Raw genomic sequence first — 18,108 nt, 5'->3', positions numbered from 1 at the left:
GACGTATTTTGATGGCCTCCCAAATTCGCCTACAAATCGTCGAATGGGCTCGTTTTCGTCGTGACACCTGTCGACCAAAATACGTTAAGGAGACGCCTTCCACTACATAATACTTATGTAGTGTTTTTCCCACATCAGCTGCAAGCAACATTATGGCTTTCCGGTAGGACACCTGCTTGGCACGCCAACTACCCGCGCTCGATCCTCAATGGGACCGGAAATTTCATTTATTAAAGACGATTGTCTTTCTTGGGCACCTTTGACGCAAAAAATTTTGGTATGTCGGTTTGTCTGTACATTTGTCTGTTTGTTCACCCTCAACGGTAGCCTAAACAACACCAAAGTGACCAAACGATACTCCAAACGACCGGCCCCATCCGCAGCGCCCACCAATATTGCTCAAGGTTCAGCGTTAATACTTATGTGATTGACAATTTGAAAAGCAATTATTGTATTTATCTGAGGCACCATAACAACACGTCAATATTATGTGTGTGTATTTTTTACTAGAAGAGGCACACATAGGTAATTTTCAGGATCGTAGCCTTTATAACGCTGCGTTGGTCATGCAACGCTTGCACGAAACAGCAAGGGTTTCCAACGCTTTGCTAAGACGACATGGTGATGGCGCCTACCCGTCGCCTTGCGTTCTACACCCTATCACCTCAGAGACGGGCGCGCACACAACGCGCCCCGTTTTCTAGGATAACTGCCAGATAGCGCTCATGTATCACTTGTAACGTGACTAGATGCACTCGTTCACTTCCGCTGCACGCTCGAGGCACTCTAACGCAGCGCCTCCAAAATACCATTCACCAATTTTCTTGCGCAGAACATCAAATAAACATTTTGTTCACTTTCTCCAAATGCACGACTATTGTCTTTTGACGACATTTGCGATGTAACATGCTGGTACGGGGCCAATTTATTTATTTGCTTCTTTCTCGATTTTTCGCTCACAACCAACGGTGCCAACGCCTGCTGGAGAAGCTGTGACGTCTACAACACCGACAGCAGAGGCACAAGGAGTGCGGCCCACAACAGACAATTTCAGCAGCTCCCAATGCAAAGACGCAGGATGGACGACTGTAGTGACGAAGATCGACATCGAGTTGTTCACATGCGGGCAGCTGGCGCGAAGTAGACAAAGACTAAGCAGATAAAGGACAGCCGACCTGAAGCGAAGGCGTTCTCTCTGTCTCATTTCTGTACAATAAATATATAGTTGCAGCAAGAAAGTAACGCTGGCCCCTGTAGAATTTAAAAGCAATTATTTTATTTATCTGAGGCACCATAACAACACGTCAATATTATGTATGTGTATTTTTTAATAGAAGAGGCATACATAGGAAATTTTAAGGATCGTAGCCTTTATAACGCTGCGTTGATCATGCAACGCTTGCACGAAACAGCAAGGGTTTCCAATGCTTTGCTAAGGCGACATGGTGGTGGCGCCTACCCATCGCCTTGCGTTCTACACCCTATCACCTCAGAGACGGGCGCGCACACAACGCGCCCCGTTTTCTAGGATAACTGCCAGATAGCGCTCATGTATCACTTGTAACGTGACTAGATGCACTCGTTCGCCTTCGCTGCACGCTCGAGGCACTCTAACGCAGCGCCTCCAAAATACCATTTACCAATTTTCAGAATAAGGAAAAGTAGAGTACGACGCACGTTGGTTTGGCTCAGTATACTTCCTGATGTTTTGACTAATGGACACCTTTGTCAAAAGGCTAAACAAACTTTTTACAAATATATATATATATATATATATATATATATATATATATATATATATATATATATATATATATATATATATATATATATATCATCAGCCTGACTACGTCCACTGCAGGACAAAGGCCTCTCCCATGTTCCGCCAGTTAACCCGGTCCTGTGCTTGCTGTGCCAATTTATACCCGCAAACTTCTTAATCTCATCTGCCCACCTAACCTTCTGTCTCCCCCTAACTCGCTTCCCTTCTCTGGGAATCCAGTTAGTTACCCTTAATGGCCAGCAGTTATCCTGTCTACGCACTACATGCCCAGCCCATGTTCATTTCCTCTTCTTTATTTCAACTATGATATCCTTAACCCCCGTTTGTCCCCTAATCCACTCTGCTCTCTTCTTGTTTCTTAAGGTTACACCTACCATTCTTCTTTCCATTGCTCGCTGCGTGGTCCTCAATTTAAGCTGAACCCTCTTTGTAAGTCTCCAGGTTTCTGCTCCGTAGCTAAGTACCGGCAAGATACAGCTGTTATATACCTTCCCCTTGAGGGATAGTGGCAATCTACCTGTCATAATTTGAGAGTGCTTGCCGAATGTGCTCCACCCCATTCTTATTCTTCTAGTTACTTCAATATCGTGGTTCGCCTCTACGGTTATTACCTGCCCTAAGTATACATAGTCTTTTACAACTTCAAGTGCACTATTACCTATCTCGAAGCGCTGCTCTTTTCCGAGGTTGTTGTACATTACTTCCGTTTTCTGCAGATTAATTTTGAGACCCATCTTTCTGCTCTCCTTGTCTAACTCCATAATCATGAGTTGCAATTCGTCCCCTGAGTTACTCAGTAATGCAATGTCATCGGCGAAGCGCAGGTTACTAAGGTATTCTCCATTAACTCTTATCCCTAACTGTTCCCATTCTAGGCCTCTGAAAACCTGCTGTAAGCACGCGGTAAATAGCATTGGGGAGATTGTGTCCCCCTGCCTTACACCCTTCTTGATTGGTATCCTGTTGCTTTCTTTATGAAGCACTGTGGTAGCAGTTGATCCCCTGTAGATTTCTTCCAGAATGTTTATATATATACTTCATCTACGCCCTGATTCCGCAGTGTCTGCATGACGGCTGATATTTCTACTGAATCAAACGCCTTCTCGTAATCTATGAAGGCTATGTATAGTGGTTGGTTATACTCTGAGCATTTCTCTATTACCTCATTGATAGTATGAATGTGGTCAATTGTTGAGTAGCCAGTTCGAAATCCTGCTTGTTCCTTTAGTTGATTGAATTCTAATGTTTTCTTTACTCTGTTAGCAATTACCTTTGTAAATAGCTTGTATACTAGAGAGAGCAAGCTGATCAGCCTGTAATTCTTCAAGTCCTTGTCATCTCCTTTCTTATGTATTAGGATGATGTTAGCGTTCTTCCAAGACTCTGGTACTCTTTCCGTCAAGAGACACCTCGTAAACAGGGTGGCTAGTTTTTCTAACACAATCTGTCCTTCATCATTAAGCAGATCTGATGTTACCTGATCCTCATCAGCAGCTTTGCCTCTTTGTATGCTCTCCAAAGCTTTTCTGACTTCTTCTTTCATTACTCGTAGGGTGTCATCTGGGGTACTGCTAGTTCTTATAATATTAAGGTCGCTGCAGAACAGATACAGCAAGTCTTCCTGTCCGCCCCCACCCACCTCCTGTTCGCCACCCCGCACTACCATCAACTAACCCTTGGCGCACTCCGGACAACAGGCCGATTTGCTATTTCTGCCATCTTCCCGGTCATGTTGCACGCTCTGTCGTCGTCGGGATTATAATCCAACTGCTGGTGAGGCGACGTACGGCTATCGTCCAGAGCCACCACCGTCGTCTTCGTTCCCGCTCACGTCGGAACAGTCACCGCCACGTCGCCGCGGCTTCGAGAGGGATCGGTCATCCTCACCACGGCGCCGTTCGATTTCTCCTATGCTTCCTCGATCAGCACCCGCCAAAACGAAAAACTGACCATCACAGTTCCCGAGGCAACAGCAGCGCACATATTGAAACTTTCAAGGCCTCCGTTTCTACCTGCTAATGAAATAACTGTGCATATTGATCGTGTACCGGTGCAAGCACTCGTTGATACTGGTGCTGCCGTGTCTGTGCTAAGTGGTGAACTGTGCCGCAAGTTGAAGAAGCTTACACTCCCACTTTCCGATGTCTCTCTCCGCATGGCCACTGCGCATCACATCCAACCTTCTGCGGCGTGCACAGCTCGACTGGTCATCCAAAATATTTTGTATGTAGTCGAATTTGTTGTGTTTTCCCCATGTTCGCATGATATCATCTTAGGCTGGGACTTCCTCTGCGCTCATCATGCCGTCGTTCATTGTGCGCGTGCTGAACTAGAGTTGTCGACGATGTCTGAACTGCCCCTGTGTGAAGCGCCGACGTCTGAAAGACCTTTCAAGCCGCTATCTTCCCGAGTCACCGTGGCCGCGGACACTCACATCCCTCCTCTATCCTGTGTTCTTGAGCCACTCTTCTGCGACGACGCGCCGTCTGTCACCGTCCTCTTTTACCCCTCCGACGCCTTTGGCTCTCGCAAAAGCTTCCTTCTCCCGTTCGCAGTTGTCACCGTAGAAAACTCCCGTGGCTCCATTTATATAACGAACTCGCTTCATTCCCCAGCCATATTATTCCGTGGCGAAGTCCTCGGTCACCTTGAGGAAATTGATTCTGTTTCGTCCAGTCACCTACCTGACGACTTGCCATTATCTCACTTAAAGACCATTACCTCTGATACCGCTCCCACTTCATCTCCGGAGGCTTTTTTCCTATCGATTGACCCTAAACTTCGCGCTGCTCAGCACACCCAACTCCTGGCATACTATATCGTTTCAAGATGTAATTTGATCATAGCCAACCTTCCTTGGGTCGCACATCTGCAATCGTTCACCAAATCGACACCGGTGGCCATGCACCTTTGCACCAGCACCCATGTAGAGTTTCTCACGCTGAACGCCGTGCCATTGATAATCAGGTGAACTATATGCTACGACGTGGCGTAATACAACCTTCAGACAGCCCTCAGGCCTCTCCGGTTGTACTGGTGAAAAAGAAGGATGGTAGCATCAGATTTTGCGTTGATTACAGGCGTCTTAGTAAGATCACGAGAAAAGATGTTTATCCGCTGCCAAGAATCGATGACGCCCTAGATTGCCTAACAGGAGCAGTGTTCTTTTCTTCTTTAGACCTTTGATTGGGCTACTGGCAGGTTTCTATGAATGAAGCCGACCGCCCTAAAACTGCGTTTGTAACGCCTGACGGATTGTATGAATTTAACGTGATGCCATTCGGCCTCTGTAATGCGCCTGCTACCTTCGAGCGTCTCATGGACAACATCCTTAGAGGCTTTAAAAGGGACACATGCCTGTGCTATTTGGATCACGTCGTCGTTTTCTCGAAGGACATCGACTTCCACCTCAGCCACCTCGCAAGCGTCTTGACTTGTCTTTCAGACGCTGGACTGCAGCTGAATTTGAAGAAATGCCACTTCGCTGCCCGCCAGCTTACCATATTAGGGCACGTTGTTAGCAAGCATGGTGTTCGTCCTGATCCAGCCAAGCTTAGCGTTGTCGCCGACTTTCCCAGGCCAGCTACACTAAAAGAACTCCGCAGCTTCATTAGCCTCTGCTCATACTTTCGCCGTTTCGTGCGCAATTTCGCCACCATAATCGCACCCCTGACGCAGCTACTTGCCGACAACCAAGACATCTTGGCGTGGTGCCCAGCATGCGATGAAACATTCGCCTCGTTACAGCGTCTTCTGACATCACCACCTATCTTACGCCACTTTTATCCAGACGCTCCAACCAAAATCCATACGGACGCTAGTGGAGTAGGCCTCGGCGCTATTTTTGCTCAGCGTAAATCTGGCTTAGATGAGTATGTTGTATCTTACGCTAGTCGCACCCTTACTAAAGCGGAAAAGAACTATTCAGTCATCGAGAAAGAATGCCTTGCCATTGTTTGGGCAATCTCGAAATTCCGACTTTATGTATATGGCCGCCCATTTGACGTCGTGACTGATCACCACGCATTGTGTTGGTTGTCGTCCTTAAAAGACCCATGTTACGAATTTTGCTCTGTCGCGATGGTAGCGGTGGCGAAGAGCGGTGAGCCGTCGAGCGGACTTCGCTGAAGCCGTTGCCCGAAGGCGAAGCAGGGAGGCAATCCGTTTTGAAAACAGCAACAAAAGTAGCGTTTACTGTAGCAGGTTGTCGTTTGTACAGAGCCGGCCAGCACGACAACGTCGGCTGGGGCAAAATCCTCTAACATGGGGCCGGCTCGGCCTTAAATAGCGTCTTTGGTCCATTATCTCAGACCAGTTCTCGGGCTCGGAGGGGGAGACGTAGCCATACCCGGAACTGCAAAGTGGTCCGGCGGAGGAAGCGACGTTATCCCCGGAACTGCACGGTTCTTCTGCACGGAAGGCGGCGCTGGGAGGGGGGGGGGGGAGACAGTTCGTCGAAACAGGGCTCGATCTTGTGAGACGTGCTCCCGAACGAGGAACATGTCTGTGGCACAACAGCACCCCCGCCGCCAGACAATGCATCCGGAGTTTTGAGCCGTCAGCGCGGATCGGAAGGAGAGATGCTGGTTGACCATCGGTAGCCGTTCCGCTCTCTCCGCCCGTTGAGACTTCCATAGGCCTGCAGAGGTTCACTGGAACGACGGAGTCGAACACAAAGGCGAACTACTCCGGCCAAAGCAAGCACCCTCCAAATGCTGATCAAGTCGCCAGACCAGCAGACACCAAATGTTTCCTCGAGATTACGCTGGGCTAACAAATAGCATCACGAGCAACGAATCTCGGGAGGAATACATAATGCGGACACACCTTTAGCTAAGTGTCAGTGCATGACACCGCTAAACCAAACAGAATTTTTTTTTGATTGCAAGCGATTCTCAATCGTGATTTAGGCAGATTCTGGATGATCGAAGCTTCTGAGGATTGCTCAATTTAGCACCGAAACTACAATTTAGTACGCCGAGCAATCCTGAATCACGCACATTGGCGTCGCCTGCAAGCGTCATATTGTCAACTTGACAAATTCCGTCCTCCTACAAGCTCTCTTTTCAATGCGCGCAGCCAATATGATCAAAACAAGATAAAACACGCTTGAAAAGTAAGACAATAAGAGTTGACATTATGAAATAAGAATGAAATAAGAACGAAAGAATGAAACTTGCGTGCGTTACACAAAACAAACTGAAAGTTAACCTACACTGACACGCTTACCAACACGTAATGCCAAACAAAGAACGCATTTTAAACAGGCCTTTTACTCAGCCTTATTTGTTAAAATAAAACACACTAACTGTTACTTTTGAAATATTATAAAAACAAAATAATCAAACGAACATATCAATGTCAGCTTCTTCGATGAGAAGGAAAGTCAAACTTGCAAAAATTCAGACGCATTCCTTGCTCAACGGCTGACGACAAAACTAGAAAAATATTTTTCAAAGCTGATTACAATATTCATTCTTAGTAATGGCAAGACAGGGGCCCTCTCAGACGAACTCTGGGGAGTCGCGTACTCCATAGCTTTCGAGGGATCCGGTCTTGACAAAGACACAACGAACAAAGCTGTTTGCCGAACTCGGTAGCAGCAACTTTTGACGTGCAGCCGCTTAACTCGAACAAGAAGGCACCTGTACTGCATCGTTTACGCCGCCCGTTCGACCAGCGACCCTTTCGCCACGGTGGGGAACAACCGCTTGTGTTACAGCTCAAGCGCTTCCAACGTTTCCCCACTTGCTTGCATCTACGCGGCAGTGAAAAGGATAAGACCAGGCGAAGATCTCGTTGTCCGAACTTTCCCGAAAGTCGGTTTTTCTGAACACGCTGTCCGCCAAATCTTGATCTGCGTGACAATCAGCGCTTCAAGCATTTTATGGGGTGATCTTTCGTGCGCCTAGCCTTGAACCTGGCGTCTCGAATGAAGACGTCACGGCGCTTAACAGCGGCTCTAGCGCACTTGGCGCCCGTCGTCTTCACCGTGTTACACTTTCGCCGATGCCTGCTTTTGACGGAATGGCTAGGAATGCCGGCTGTTTCGACACACATAATTTCAAGTGCGCTGCCTTTGACACGCACTGCCAAAAATCGAGACTGGTTAGCTAGCCTTTCTTCGGGCTCGTTGCTAGCTGTCTCTGTCTGTGACAGAACGGGAGTCCCGATGACTTTGAAGCTAACAAGCGCGCTTACAGAGCTTTCGATCGGTGGGTGTCTATCGCTGTCGTCGATAGCCCTTGTTTTCTGGCCTTCGAAGTCGGCCTCATGCTCTCTTTCACGAGCTTTATTCTGTAGCGTTTTATGTCGCGCATCCTGATCAAGCTTTTGTCGGCAGGCGTCAACCTCTAGCGCCCTGCGACGCGACTCGTCGTCAAGCTCTTTTGTACGCGATGCATCTGGATCATGTGCGCTGCGAAGTGGCTCCGTCTCTAGCGCTTCGCGATGTGCCTTGGCGTCCTTAGCCGTGCGATGGGCCTCGGCCCCAAACTCCTCGCGATGCACCTCAGCATCTGGCTCTATCCGACGCACTTCGGCGTCTTGTACCTTATGACGAGCCCCAATGTCCGGCGCCTCACGACTCTCTTCGGCGTCCCGCTCTCTCTGACACACATCGGCGTCCTGCGCTTTGCGATGGGCCTCAATTTCTAGCGCTTTGCTGCGCGCTTCAGTGCTGTACTTGCATGTTCGACTTTCGCAGTCGGCCGCACTCAGAGCAGCAAAGTGGCGGAACAAAGCGTATTTAACCCTATCAAAGTCATGCGCTTCCTCGGCGGATAAGCGCTTCAAAACGCTTGCGACTTTGCACGGAAGCAACGCGGCAAGCTTTTCCGACCATAAGTCTCGCCCAACACCAATATCGTCGCAGACCTTTTCAAAACTAACGAGAAAAGACACTATGTTCTCGTCCATTCTGAAGGGTCTGAGTCGGTATTGTGCTCGCTGCCACTTAATTACTTCAATTTTATGATCAAGCTCTTTCATTCTGAGAGCATGCTCTCTCCTTTTTCTGCTCTCCTCGGCCTTCTATTGTTCGTGCTTTTGAGCTTCTTCGGCCTTCCGCTGTTCCTCACAGATGAGCTCCCAAAACTCGTCAGCTTCCTCGGCCGTCACATTCTCTGCCCGCATCGCCTCGAAAATCGCTTCCCTTGTTTTAGCGGACCCGGTGGAAATCCCCATGGCTCGACAAATTTCGAAGAGGTCCCCCACAATGTACTGCTCCATCGCGATCTCGTTTCTCGAGATGCTCTGCTATTGATATTCACCGTACTCTAAAGCTAATCTCATGGTTTAAAGTGGGTGAATATTGAATTACAGCCAACAAAAAGCTCAAAACAATCTCCTAACATCTGCCTGTGCTAGAGAGGTCTGGCGAAGTGAACAGTAAACGTTGAGCACTCACCCAACCAAAGTAGCCGACAATGGTCCAACTCGTGGCTGCCGTCGAACAGTGTCAGGCATTCAGGGATCCGGTCCAACTTGCCAATGTTGAGATCCGGGGTTGCTTGTCCCAGCTTGCCGAACGATGAGAACAGGGTAGCGTATCGCAGCGTAGCCAAACGCTATCACGGCGGTCGTCCTCGTGCTCGGAGATCCGATCCAACTTTTCAGCCGTTGAGATCGGGGTAGCGGGTCCCAGAGCAGCAAAACGTTGAGGACAGGGGTCTGATCCGGCGTGCCAAACGTAGGATATCGTATCCCGAAGCTGCCAACCACTGTTACGAATTTTGCTCTGTCGCGATGGTAGCGGTGGCGAAGAGCGGTGAGCCGTCGAGCGGACTTCGCTGAAGCCGTCGTTGCCCAAAGGCGAAGCAGGGAGGCAATCCGTTTTGAAAACAGCAACAAAAGTAGCGTTTACTGTAGCAGGTTGTCGTTTGTACAGAGCCGGCCAGCACGACAACGTCGGCTGGGGCAAAATCCTCTAACATGGGGCCGGCTCGGCTTTAAATAGCGTCTTTGGTCCATTCTCTCAGACCAGTTCTCGGGCTCGGAGGGGGAGACGTAGCCATACCCGGAACTGCAAAGTGGTCCGGCGGAGGAAGCGACGTTATCCCCGGAACTGCACGGTTCTTCTGCATGGAAGGCGGCGCTCTGAGGGGGGGGGGGGGGGAGACAGTTCGTCGAAACAGGGCTCGATCTTGTGAGACGTGCTCCCGAACGAGGAACATGTCTGTGGCACAACACCCATCTGGTCGCCTAGCTCGCTGGGCACTACGTGTCCAAGATTACAACATTCGTGTAATTTATCAGTCAGGCCACAAGCATTCGGACGCCGACGCTCTCTCTCGCTCGCCACTTCCCCACGATTATGTTACAGCGTCTGTTTCGCGCTGCGAATGTTCTTCACTTGAACATGTCGACATATCCTCTGAGCAACACCAGGATCTATGGATAGCGTCTCTCTTAGAGTACCTGTCTCAGACGTCTCCAAGTACTGACAACCATTTACTTCGACGAACTGCTCACCATTTTACCATCCGTGACAGTCTTCTGTACCGGCGAAACTACCTATCCGCAAATGGTTGCTAATGATACCTCGCCACTTGCGCTCAGACGTCTGTGCCTCCTTCCACGCGGATCCACAATGCGCCCACGCAGGTGTAGTGAAGACGTATGCTCGCCTACGAATTCGATATTACTGGCCGGAAATGTACCACTTTGTTAGGCAGTACGTCCGTTCATGTACCTTGTGCCAACGCCGGAAGTGCTCCCCTCGCACAACCACAGGACCACTCCAGCCACTGCCGTGTCCTCAGCCTTTCGGCCGTATCGGAATCGACTTGTACGGTCCCCTATCATACACACCAAATGGAAAATACTGGGTCATCGTAGCCGTGGACCACTTTACGCGTTACGCCGAAACTTCGGCGCTTCCGGAGGCCACTGCGCGTGAAGTCGGCTTGTTCATTCTGCACAACCTCGTCCTTCCTCATGGTGCACCCAGTGAGCTTCTTAGTGACCGTGGGCGTTCGTTCTTGTCGGAAGCTGTAGAAGCCCTCCTACGCGAACGCAACATCGTGCATCGAACAACCACCGCATATCACCCCCAAACCAACGGGATGACCGAGTTATTTAATCGCACGCTGTCTGACATGCTCTCCATGTATGTTTCCGATGATTATACGAACTGGGACCGCGTACTGCCATTCGTTACTTACGCTTACGACAGCGCAATTCAATCTACAACTGGATTCTCTTCGTTCTTTCTTCTTTATGGTCGGGAACCTTCATAGTTCTTGGACACTATCCTTCTGTACCATCCAGACCCTTCAGAATCGATGACTTTGGCCGAAGCCGCCACATATGCCGAAAAAATGTCGGCAGCTTGCACGTGCGCTTACTACGCACGATCAGTCTCGCCAGAAGGACTCCCAGGACCAACGCTCATCTCCATTGTCATACGCGCCAGGAACAATCGTGAGGCTCCGCGTGCCATCGTCTGCCCCAGGCCTTTGCTCAAAGTTCACACCCAAGCATGCATGACGGTCCGTACAGGAACTTGCGCCAGACATCACCAGTCAACTACATGGTGTAACCTATCCAGCCACCTACAGATCAACGGCGCCACGGGCGTGAAACTGGGCACGTGGACCGTCTAAAACATCACTACCACCCACCAGTCGTGTCTGTGCCATAGGTCGCCAGGATGGCTCCTTTTCCACCGGGGAGTCAATGTAGTGACAAAAATACGGGCTTGCTGGAGACGACGAAGAAGCCGTTTGTTGTGGCAGAGGCTCGTGCTGCTGCAGCTGCTGCAGCTGCTGCTGAAACCGCTGGCTGCTGTCTCGCTGCTGTTCGGCCCATTAAACGGTTGCATCACCCTGGCGTGGCGTCTAACAGTATTCTTACAATATATATATATATATATATATATATATATATATATATATATATATATATATATATATATATATATTTATATATATATATATATATATATATATATATATATATATATATTGTTACAGAGATGAAGTAAAAGAAGACGAAGGGCAGAAGGAGCTCACAGGCACACGAGTGTGCCCATCAGCTATTGCGACTCTTGCCTGTGGTTTTTTCTCAGTAAATGCATCTTGTACAGAAGTCAACGATCCCGTAACATATTGGTAACAGGTGCTGGATAAACATCATGCAACGGAGCTCCGCAGTGGACGTCGCATCCCTTTTCCAACTATGGCGAATGCTGAGCCCTCCGCGTCCACGTCAGCGTCTCCGACGACCACGGCATAACAACCATACGTTTCCACACCACTTAAGGGTCCCGGTACATTCTGCCGAAGGCGTCGACATTGACAATTGGTTGGCCATGTTCGAACGAGTGAGTGTGCCGAACAGACGGGATCAGACACTTCAGTTGGCTAATATGCCGTTTTACTTGAGAGGCACGGCCAAGCTGTGGTATGAAAACAACGAAGAAGAGCTCACAAGCTGGTACCAATGCAAACAAAATATGCGAGAGATGTTTGCAAAACCGCCAGCCGTAAGATCGCTGCCAAAAATGAATTGGCCTGCCGTGCCCAATCCCACACGGAATCATACATCGCATACATTCAAGACGTGCTGGCCGTCTTCGAAAGGCCGAAATCGACATGACAGAAGGTGACAAGGTCGGGCATGTCCTAAAAGGGATTGCCGACGACGTGTTCAATCTCCTCATGTGCAAGGGCGAATTCACCATGGACGCGATCATCAAAGAGTGTCGTCAGTTTGAGCAAGGGAAAAGTCGCCACATTCTGCAAACATTTGCTGCAGACATTCGCCCGACTTCCAAACACCGCTGCAACATCGACTTGCAAAAACCAGTACACACCACGACATCCATCGCCGCCCGGAGACCTGACACGCATTGCCTGTCGCGAACTGGAAGCAATGGCGCCCTCAGCATTTATTCGCACAGCACCTATGCCACTTTTGTTACTGTTCCTCTTGTTCAAACCATCGTGCGGCAGGAGTTTGAAAACATCGGAGTGCATTCCATGTGCCTTGTCACCGCGTCCAGAGTCAACGAACGCGCTTTCGCGATGTCCTCCTCCGACCAACGGTTTTCTCCACGTACTCGACACCTGCCTGAGTGGCGAACTGCAGATTACCGCCCCATATATTTCAACTGCTACCGCGTTGGACATATTGCTCGTTACTGCCGCAACACATGGTCCTCGGCACCTCGTGCAACGACCAATATGACCCGTTTCGACGGCACTGCCTGCACCTTTCCACCTGCCCATGAGTCCATTGTCGTTGGCCATTCTCAAAACACTTGATACAGCCACTCGCCTTCACCACGTGGGCACCAATCTCGTTTTCCGCAAACACGTCGCCCATCGCCCCGTTCGCCGCAGTCACGGCGCTTCTCTTCCCCTGTGGCTTCCGGCCGCACCATCTCGAAAAACTGAAAGATGCAGCCCCCGGAAGTGGTGCTGCATTGACAACTCCCGCAGCAAATCCTCTCTCCGTTCCCACGAGACGAAGTGTAATAGGCGTTGAAGTAGACGGTGTACCTGTACAAGCACTTTTCGACATTGGTGCAAGCATTTCGGTCATGAGTTCAAGCCTAAGCACGTGTTTAAAGAAAGTTCTGACACCAGCGGCTGCACAAACGATCCATGTGGCCGATGGCGGCACGCCGATAGTTCTTGGTCTGTGCACTGCCCGCTTAAGCATAAACGACCACGCTACTGTCATTTTAGCCGTGATTGACCACTGCCCTTACGGCGTTATCCTAGGCTTGAACTTTTTTTCGAATCATTCTGTTATTATCGATTGTGCTACCGGCGTCCATCAGCTAGAGCTGCCTCAGAGAGTCGCTGAACCCGACACTGCCTCGCCACGCTTGTCAGCGTATGCCCTGCTTCTTCCTTTACTGCATCTCCGTAACAAGACCACCGAGCGCGGTTTTCCTCTGTAGATGCATCTTGTAGTAAGTAAAGTTACCAACCCCATAATGTGTGTGTGTGTGTGTGTGTGTGAGAGAGAGAGAGAGAGACTCCATGATGTTTGGGTGACGTGGCCTGGCTCATACGCCATTTATTTTACTCTGGCTTCTTCCTCTCGGCTTCTACCAACCATCGCTACCTTCTTACGTCAAATGATTTTCCCTCCCCCCAGAAGAAGTCGCGTCAGACACTTAACCAGAAAAACGCCGTTTTAAAGCGAAAAATGTAAAAATGCACCGTAGTTCTATTTCAGAAGGGGGTGCCTTAACTCGCACAAAAAATCCACAGCAGAGGGAAGCAGTCTGTCCATAACTAAAAGAACTCGGGTGGAGGAGGCTGGCTGTTGTGTCCTGGATGGCATAACTACACCCTGGAGATCTGCACTGTTGATGACATCGGTTGAGTTCTTGTGAAGAACGGACAAAGTTGGGAGTCCCTGTTGTATTTCAGGTTGAGATGTCGAAGGCGTCGATTTGTGTGTCGTGGCGGGAACAGACGATGTGCTTCCAGTTTGCGAGTGCGATGGTCGCGGCTGACGGAATGGTGTCTTAGTCTCTGCGTTCTGCAGATGATGCCTTTTCGTCTCTTTCATCGTTTTTTGTGGTTTCGGAGCTGTAATCGTAGGGGAAGTCTGGATCTATTGCACCAAATGCGTTTTTGGCGCCGATTCCTTATGCGAAGATGCCTCACGTCTTGAATTTGTTTTAAGAAGCTTACTTTGCATCGTCGTCCTTGTCAGTGTATCCGTTGGAGTGTCTGCGATTCTTGGACTTGCTTTTGCTGGCGTTGCTGATGTTGCTGTGGAACGTATTGCGGTGGGATCCCCTCTTGAACATCGTGCTGGTTTTTTTGACAACTTGATGTGGTGCCCAGTCGGTAGCTGGTAGTCTGTGGGCTGTTGTCATGCAGCTCGGGCAATGAAGATAATGCTTCAGAGTTGGTAGAAAGTTCTTCAGAAGCTTCTTCTACCTTGTTCACTTCGAGAGGCTCTTGCGCATTGCAGCGTGCGACGTTCGATGCATCTGAGCCTTCGGTGTTGCTTCGACTGTTGAGTGTGTATGCACCGGACGGCGATGCATGAGCCCGTGAGGAAGGAGCATTGCTGGACAGCGTATTTTTCCGGTGCGTCAGCTCGTCTATCGCGAACGCGGCGTCCTTATGAGGCAAACGGTGAGCGTCAGGAGCGCTTGAAGAGCCGCGTGATTGAAACCCGGGTGGTGGACCACGTAGGCGAGACGCAGAATGATGTGCATTAGGTGGGTAAGCAACGTCTCTTGTCGTGTGCAGGAGCGACGACTTTGAAAGCACCGGATTTCGCGAAGGGAAGCCTGGTGGAAAGCTATGTTCCTTGAGAATTGAGCGTGGAAAGTGACGGCCGAGTGTTGTGTGCAGATGGTCGGTAATGAGGAAGTCCATGTCGTAGTCGTTAAAACGGGCAATCATCTCTTTTCTAATCTTTTGCCATGATTCGTCGCTTTCGAATATGTGTGTGAGGTAAAACTTAAATGCCTCACCAGAAACGTAGTCAGTGAAGTTGGTGATCATCTCCCGTTCCGACCATGATGCAGTGGTAGCGTCGAGCTCGAACAGGTAGAACCAGTCCTGCACAGGTTCATCGTTCGCTGCCCCGGTGTTTTTGTGGATGTCAAAGAAGACCGATGAATCTATCATGGTACTGGTCGTTGTGTCCTGGTTGGAGATGATTCGGTAGTCAATGTATGGTCAGGGCGTCTTGTGGGGAACTGCGTCGATAATGAGCGACTGATGAAGGAGCTGGCAGGTCTTCATCCTGTCAACTTGTGTGACGCTCGTGTGACGCTACGATGATTGGGCGACGTGGCCTGGCTCAAATGCCATGTTTATTCTACTCTGACTTCTTCCTCTCGGCTCCTACCAACCATCGCTACCTTCTTACGTCACATATATATGTTGTCATAAGAAGAAGTAAGAGGCAACGCCCCTATGCTGGGCCAGCTGTTCTTAATCTTTTAGTTTTAGGAGGCGTACTTTGTCGTCGTAAACCTAGGTGGACATGTCTTCCTTTGTTCCTTGCGCAGCCACGGTGGTCTAGTTGCTAAGTACTCGGCTGCTGACCCGCAGGTCGCGGGATCAAATCCCGGCTGTGGCGGCTGCATTTTCGATTTTGATTTATATTCCATTAGTTCTAATAACTTCCCCTGTACATTCCTTGGCATTACTGTCTGTTAGATCTCATTAATATTGTGTTAAAACACGGAAATACGAGCCCTTAGGTATACACTTCTCTCCCTTATTTCATTGAACGAGGGTCTCGTACTGGCAGACTTGGTGTGTTTAGGTTGTATAAGAGGCACAATTAATCAGCTGCCCGCTCATAATAGGTTCACGTGCTACGTGACGCCAAACATGCGAATAAGAGTGTTTTCACACTCGTTGTTTGGCTTATAGATGGCGCTGACTGTCACTCCTACTTCTAAATTCACATATAAACCCCCCAAAAAAGTGGATGGAGGGACGGCCGCTGTGATAGCTCAGTGGTTAGAGCATCGAACGCGTTATTCGAAGGTCGTAGGTTCGATTCCTGCTCACAGCTGGTAGTTTTTTCATCCACTTTTCTTTCTTCTTTCTTCTTATTTACATTCCATTGGTTCTAATAACTTCCCTTGTACATTCCTTGGCATTACTGTCTGTTATATCTCATTAATATTGTGTTAAAACACGGAAATACGAGCCCTTAGGTATACACTTCTCTCCCTTAAATATATATATATATATATATATATATATATATATATGTGTGTGTGTGTGTGTGTGTGTGTGTGTGTGTCTGTGTGGAGAGGGAGATAGAGAGAGAGAGGAGTGGTTATTTAAGGTTCATGATTTATTAATAAAAGTCGCAGCTTGCCGCTGAAGCGAAGCAATGAACGCGATAGGAACAAATTAGAAGGTCACACGCAGAATGGCCTGCAGATTAAAACGTGCTCCGCGTTTATCACGCACAAATGACCCACGAAACGTATTCTCAGGTTCAGATAAACGCGAATAAGCGTCTCTGTTCCTACTTCACTCTGTCTGAAAAGCGCGCTTTTTTCGCACACGTGAACTGTGCAACGATTGTGCGCCCGGTAATGATTCTCCCAACGGCGAGATAAGCGCGCGAGAGGTGCGTCAACCCCCTACTTTTTGCGGCGAAAAGCGCGCGTGGAAGATGACAGCACGGTCACCGCGTCGTGACAATGTTGCTACGCGTGTTCATTGCGCCATCTTGCTGGTAATACTGAAAACACGACACCCACCGCCCCTGGATGCCCGTCTGCAGCGGTAAGTGGCAGATATAGACAGCTTTGAATTCGAAAGTTGAAGGACGTGATCCTCGCTGGCTTAGTGGTTCACGCCTCACACTCACAATTCAGAGGACGCAAGTTCGATTTCGCGCGCCCCAGTCTTTACCTGGATTTTTTTCTTTACCCCATTTATATAAATATATATATATATATATATATATATATATATATATATATATATATATATATATATATATATATATATATATATATATATATACGTATACATATACGGTGAGTGACGTGTCGACGCTGGCGGAAAAATGCAGCCGAGAGTGTCCATATAATTGCTATCGCAATAACAATAATAAAAAAGGTGGTGCAGAACTTATAAAGCCGTCTTATATGGAGAAACAACCTGGCAACTTCAGATATTTCATGGTAGCGCTTGCGTAAAGCATCTGTAGAGCTCAGTCATAAAGTACGCAGTAGTAGGCATGCGGGTTTATCCAGTGCTCTAGGTAGTATACGCTCACCGTCTGCACATTGTGATCCATCGAATCCGCAGCGGGGCACGTCAGGAGGAGGTGAGTTGCGCCCTCCGGCCCAGTGGATGGTACGGTTTGGTACGTCCACAAACTCGTGCCGCACACCCAGGTAGTTGGCCACTACCTGTGGAGTGACTGATTTTAGGTCACGAGCAATCAACGTTTGCTTACAAAACTTAGTGTGGCCGTAATAGCTTGGAGGGTGTAAATGAAAGGCCTCATTTTTGTTGTAAGACGCTTGAACAATGAAAACTAACAGGCAATGATTAATACGTTGTACGTTTAATGTCAAGAAATATATGTGCACGTGAAGATAACTTGCTGCCTGCTAGGCACCTGTGACCTTCGAATAACGCGTCTGATGCTCCACCGCTGAGAATCCTTCCGTAAACTTTGGGGGGTATATGGGGTCGTTTAAACGTGGGAGCGTTAGCTAGCAGCACCGGGTGGTGAGTGTGAGTCATTCTTTTTCTGGCAGACCTTTACGTAGTGCACAAAGAATTACTGATCAGCTGCCAGCTCATGATAACATTGCGTGATATGTGACGCAAACAGGCAAAGAGTGCTCCACGCTC

The 18,108-nt window shown here is 48.8% G+C and overlaps 1 protein-coding gene across 1 annotated transcript in view; it reads right to left on the bottom strand.

The window, feature by feature from the left end:
* The window catches only part of LOC119171523 (atrial natriuretic peptide receptor 1), a 770,478-nt gene that overhangs the window by 550,320 nt on the left and 202,050 nt on the right, over positions 1–18,108 (bottom strand). The window contains exon 6 of the mRNA XM_075892139.1: positions 17,522–17,657. Within this exon, the coding sequence (XP_075748254.1) occupies positions 17,522–17,657 (136 nt within the window). The remainder of the gene's footprint in view (positions 1–17,521; positions 17,658–18,108) is intronic.

The sequence above is a fragment of the Rhipicephalus microplus genome, chromosome 4 (genome assembly GCF_043290135.1).
Source record: "Rhipicephalus microplus isolate Deutch F79 chromosome 4, USDA_Rmic, whole genome shotgun sequence".
Taxonomy (NCBI): Eukaryota; Metazoa; Arthropoda; class Arachnida; order Ixodida; family Ixodidae; genus Rhipicephalus; species Rhipicephalus microplus.
This window is presented reverse-complemented; position numbering and strand designations above follow the sequence as displayed.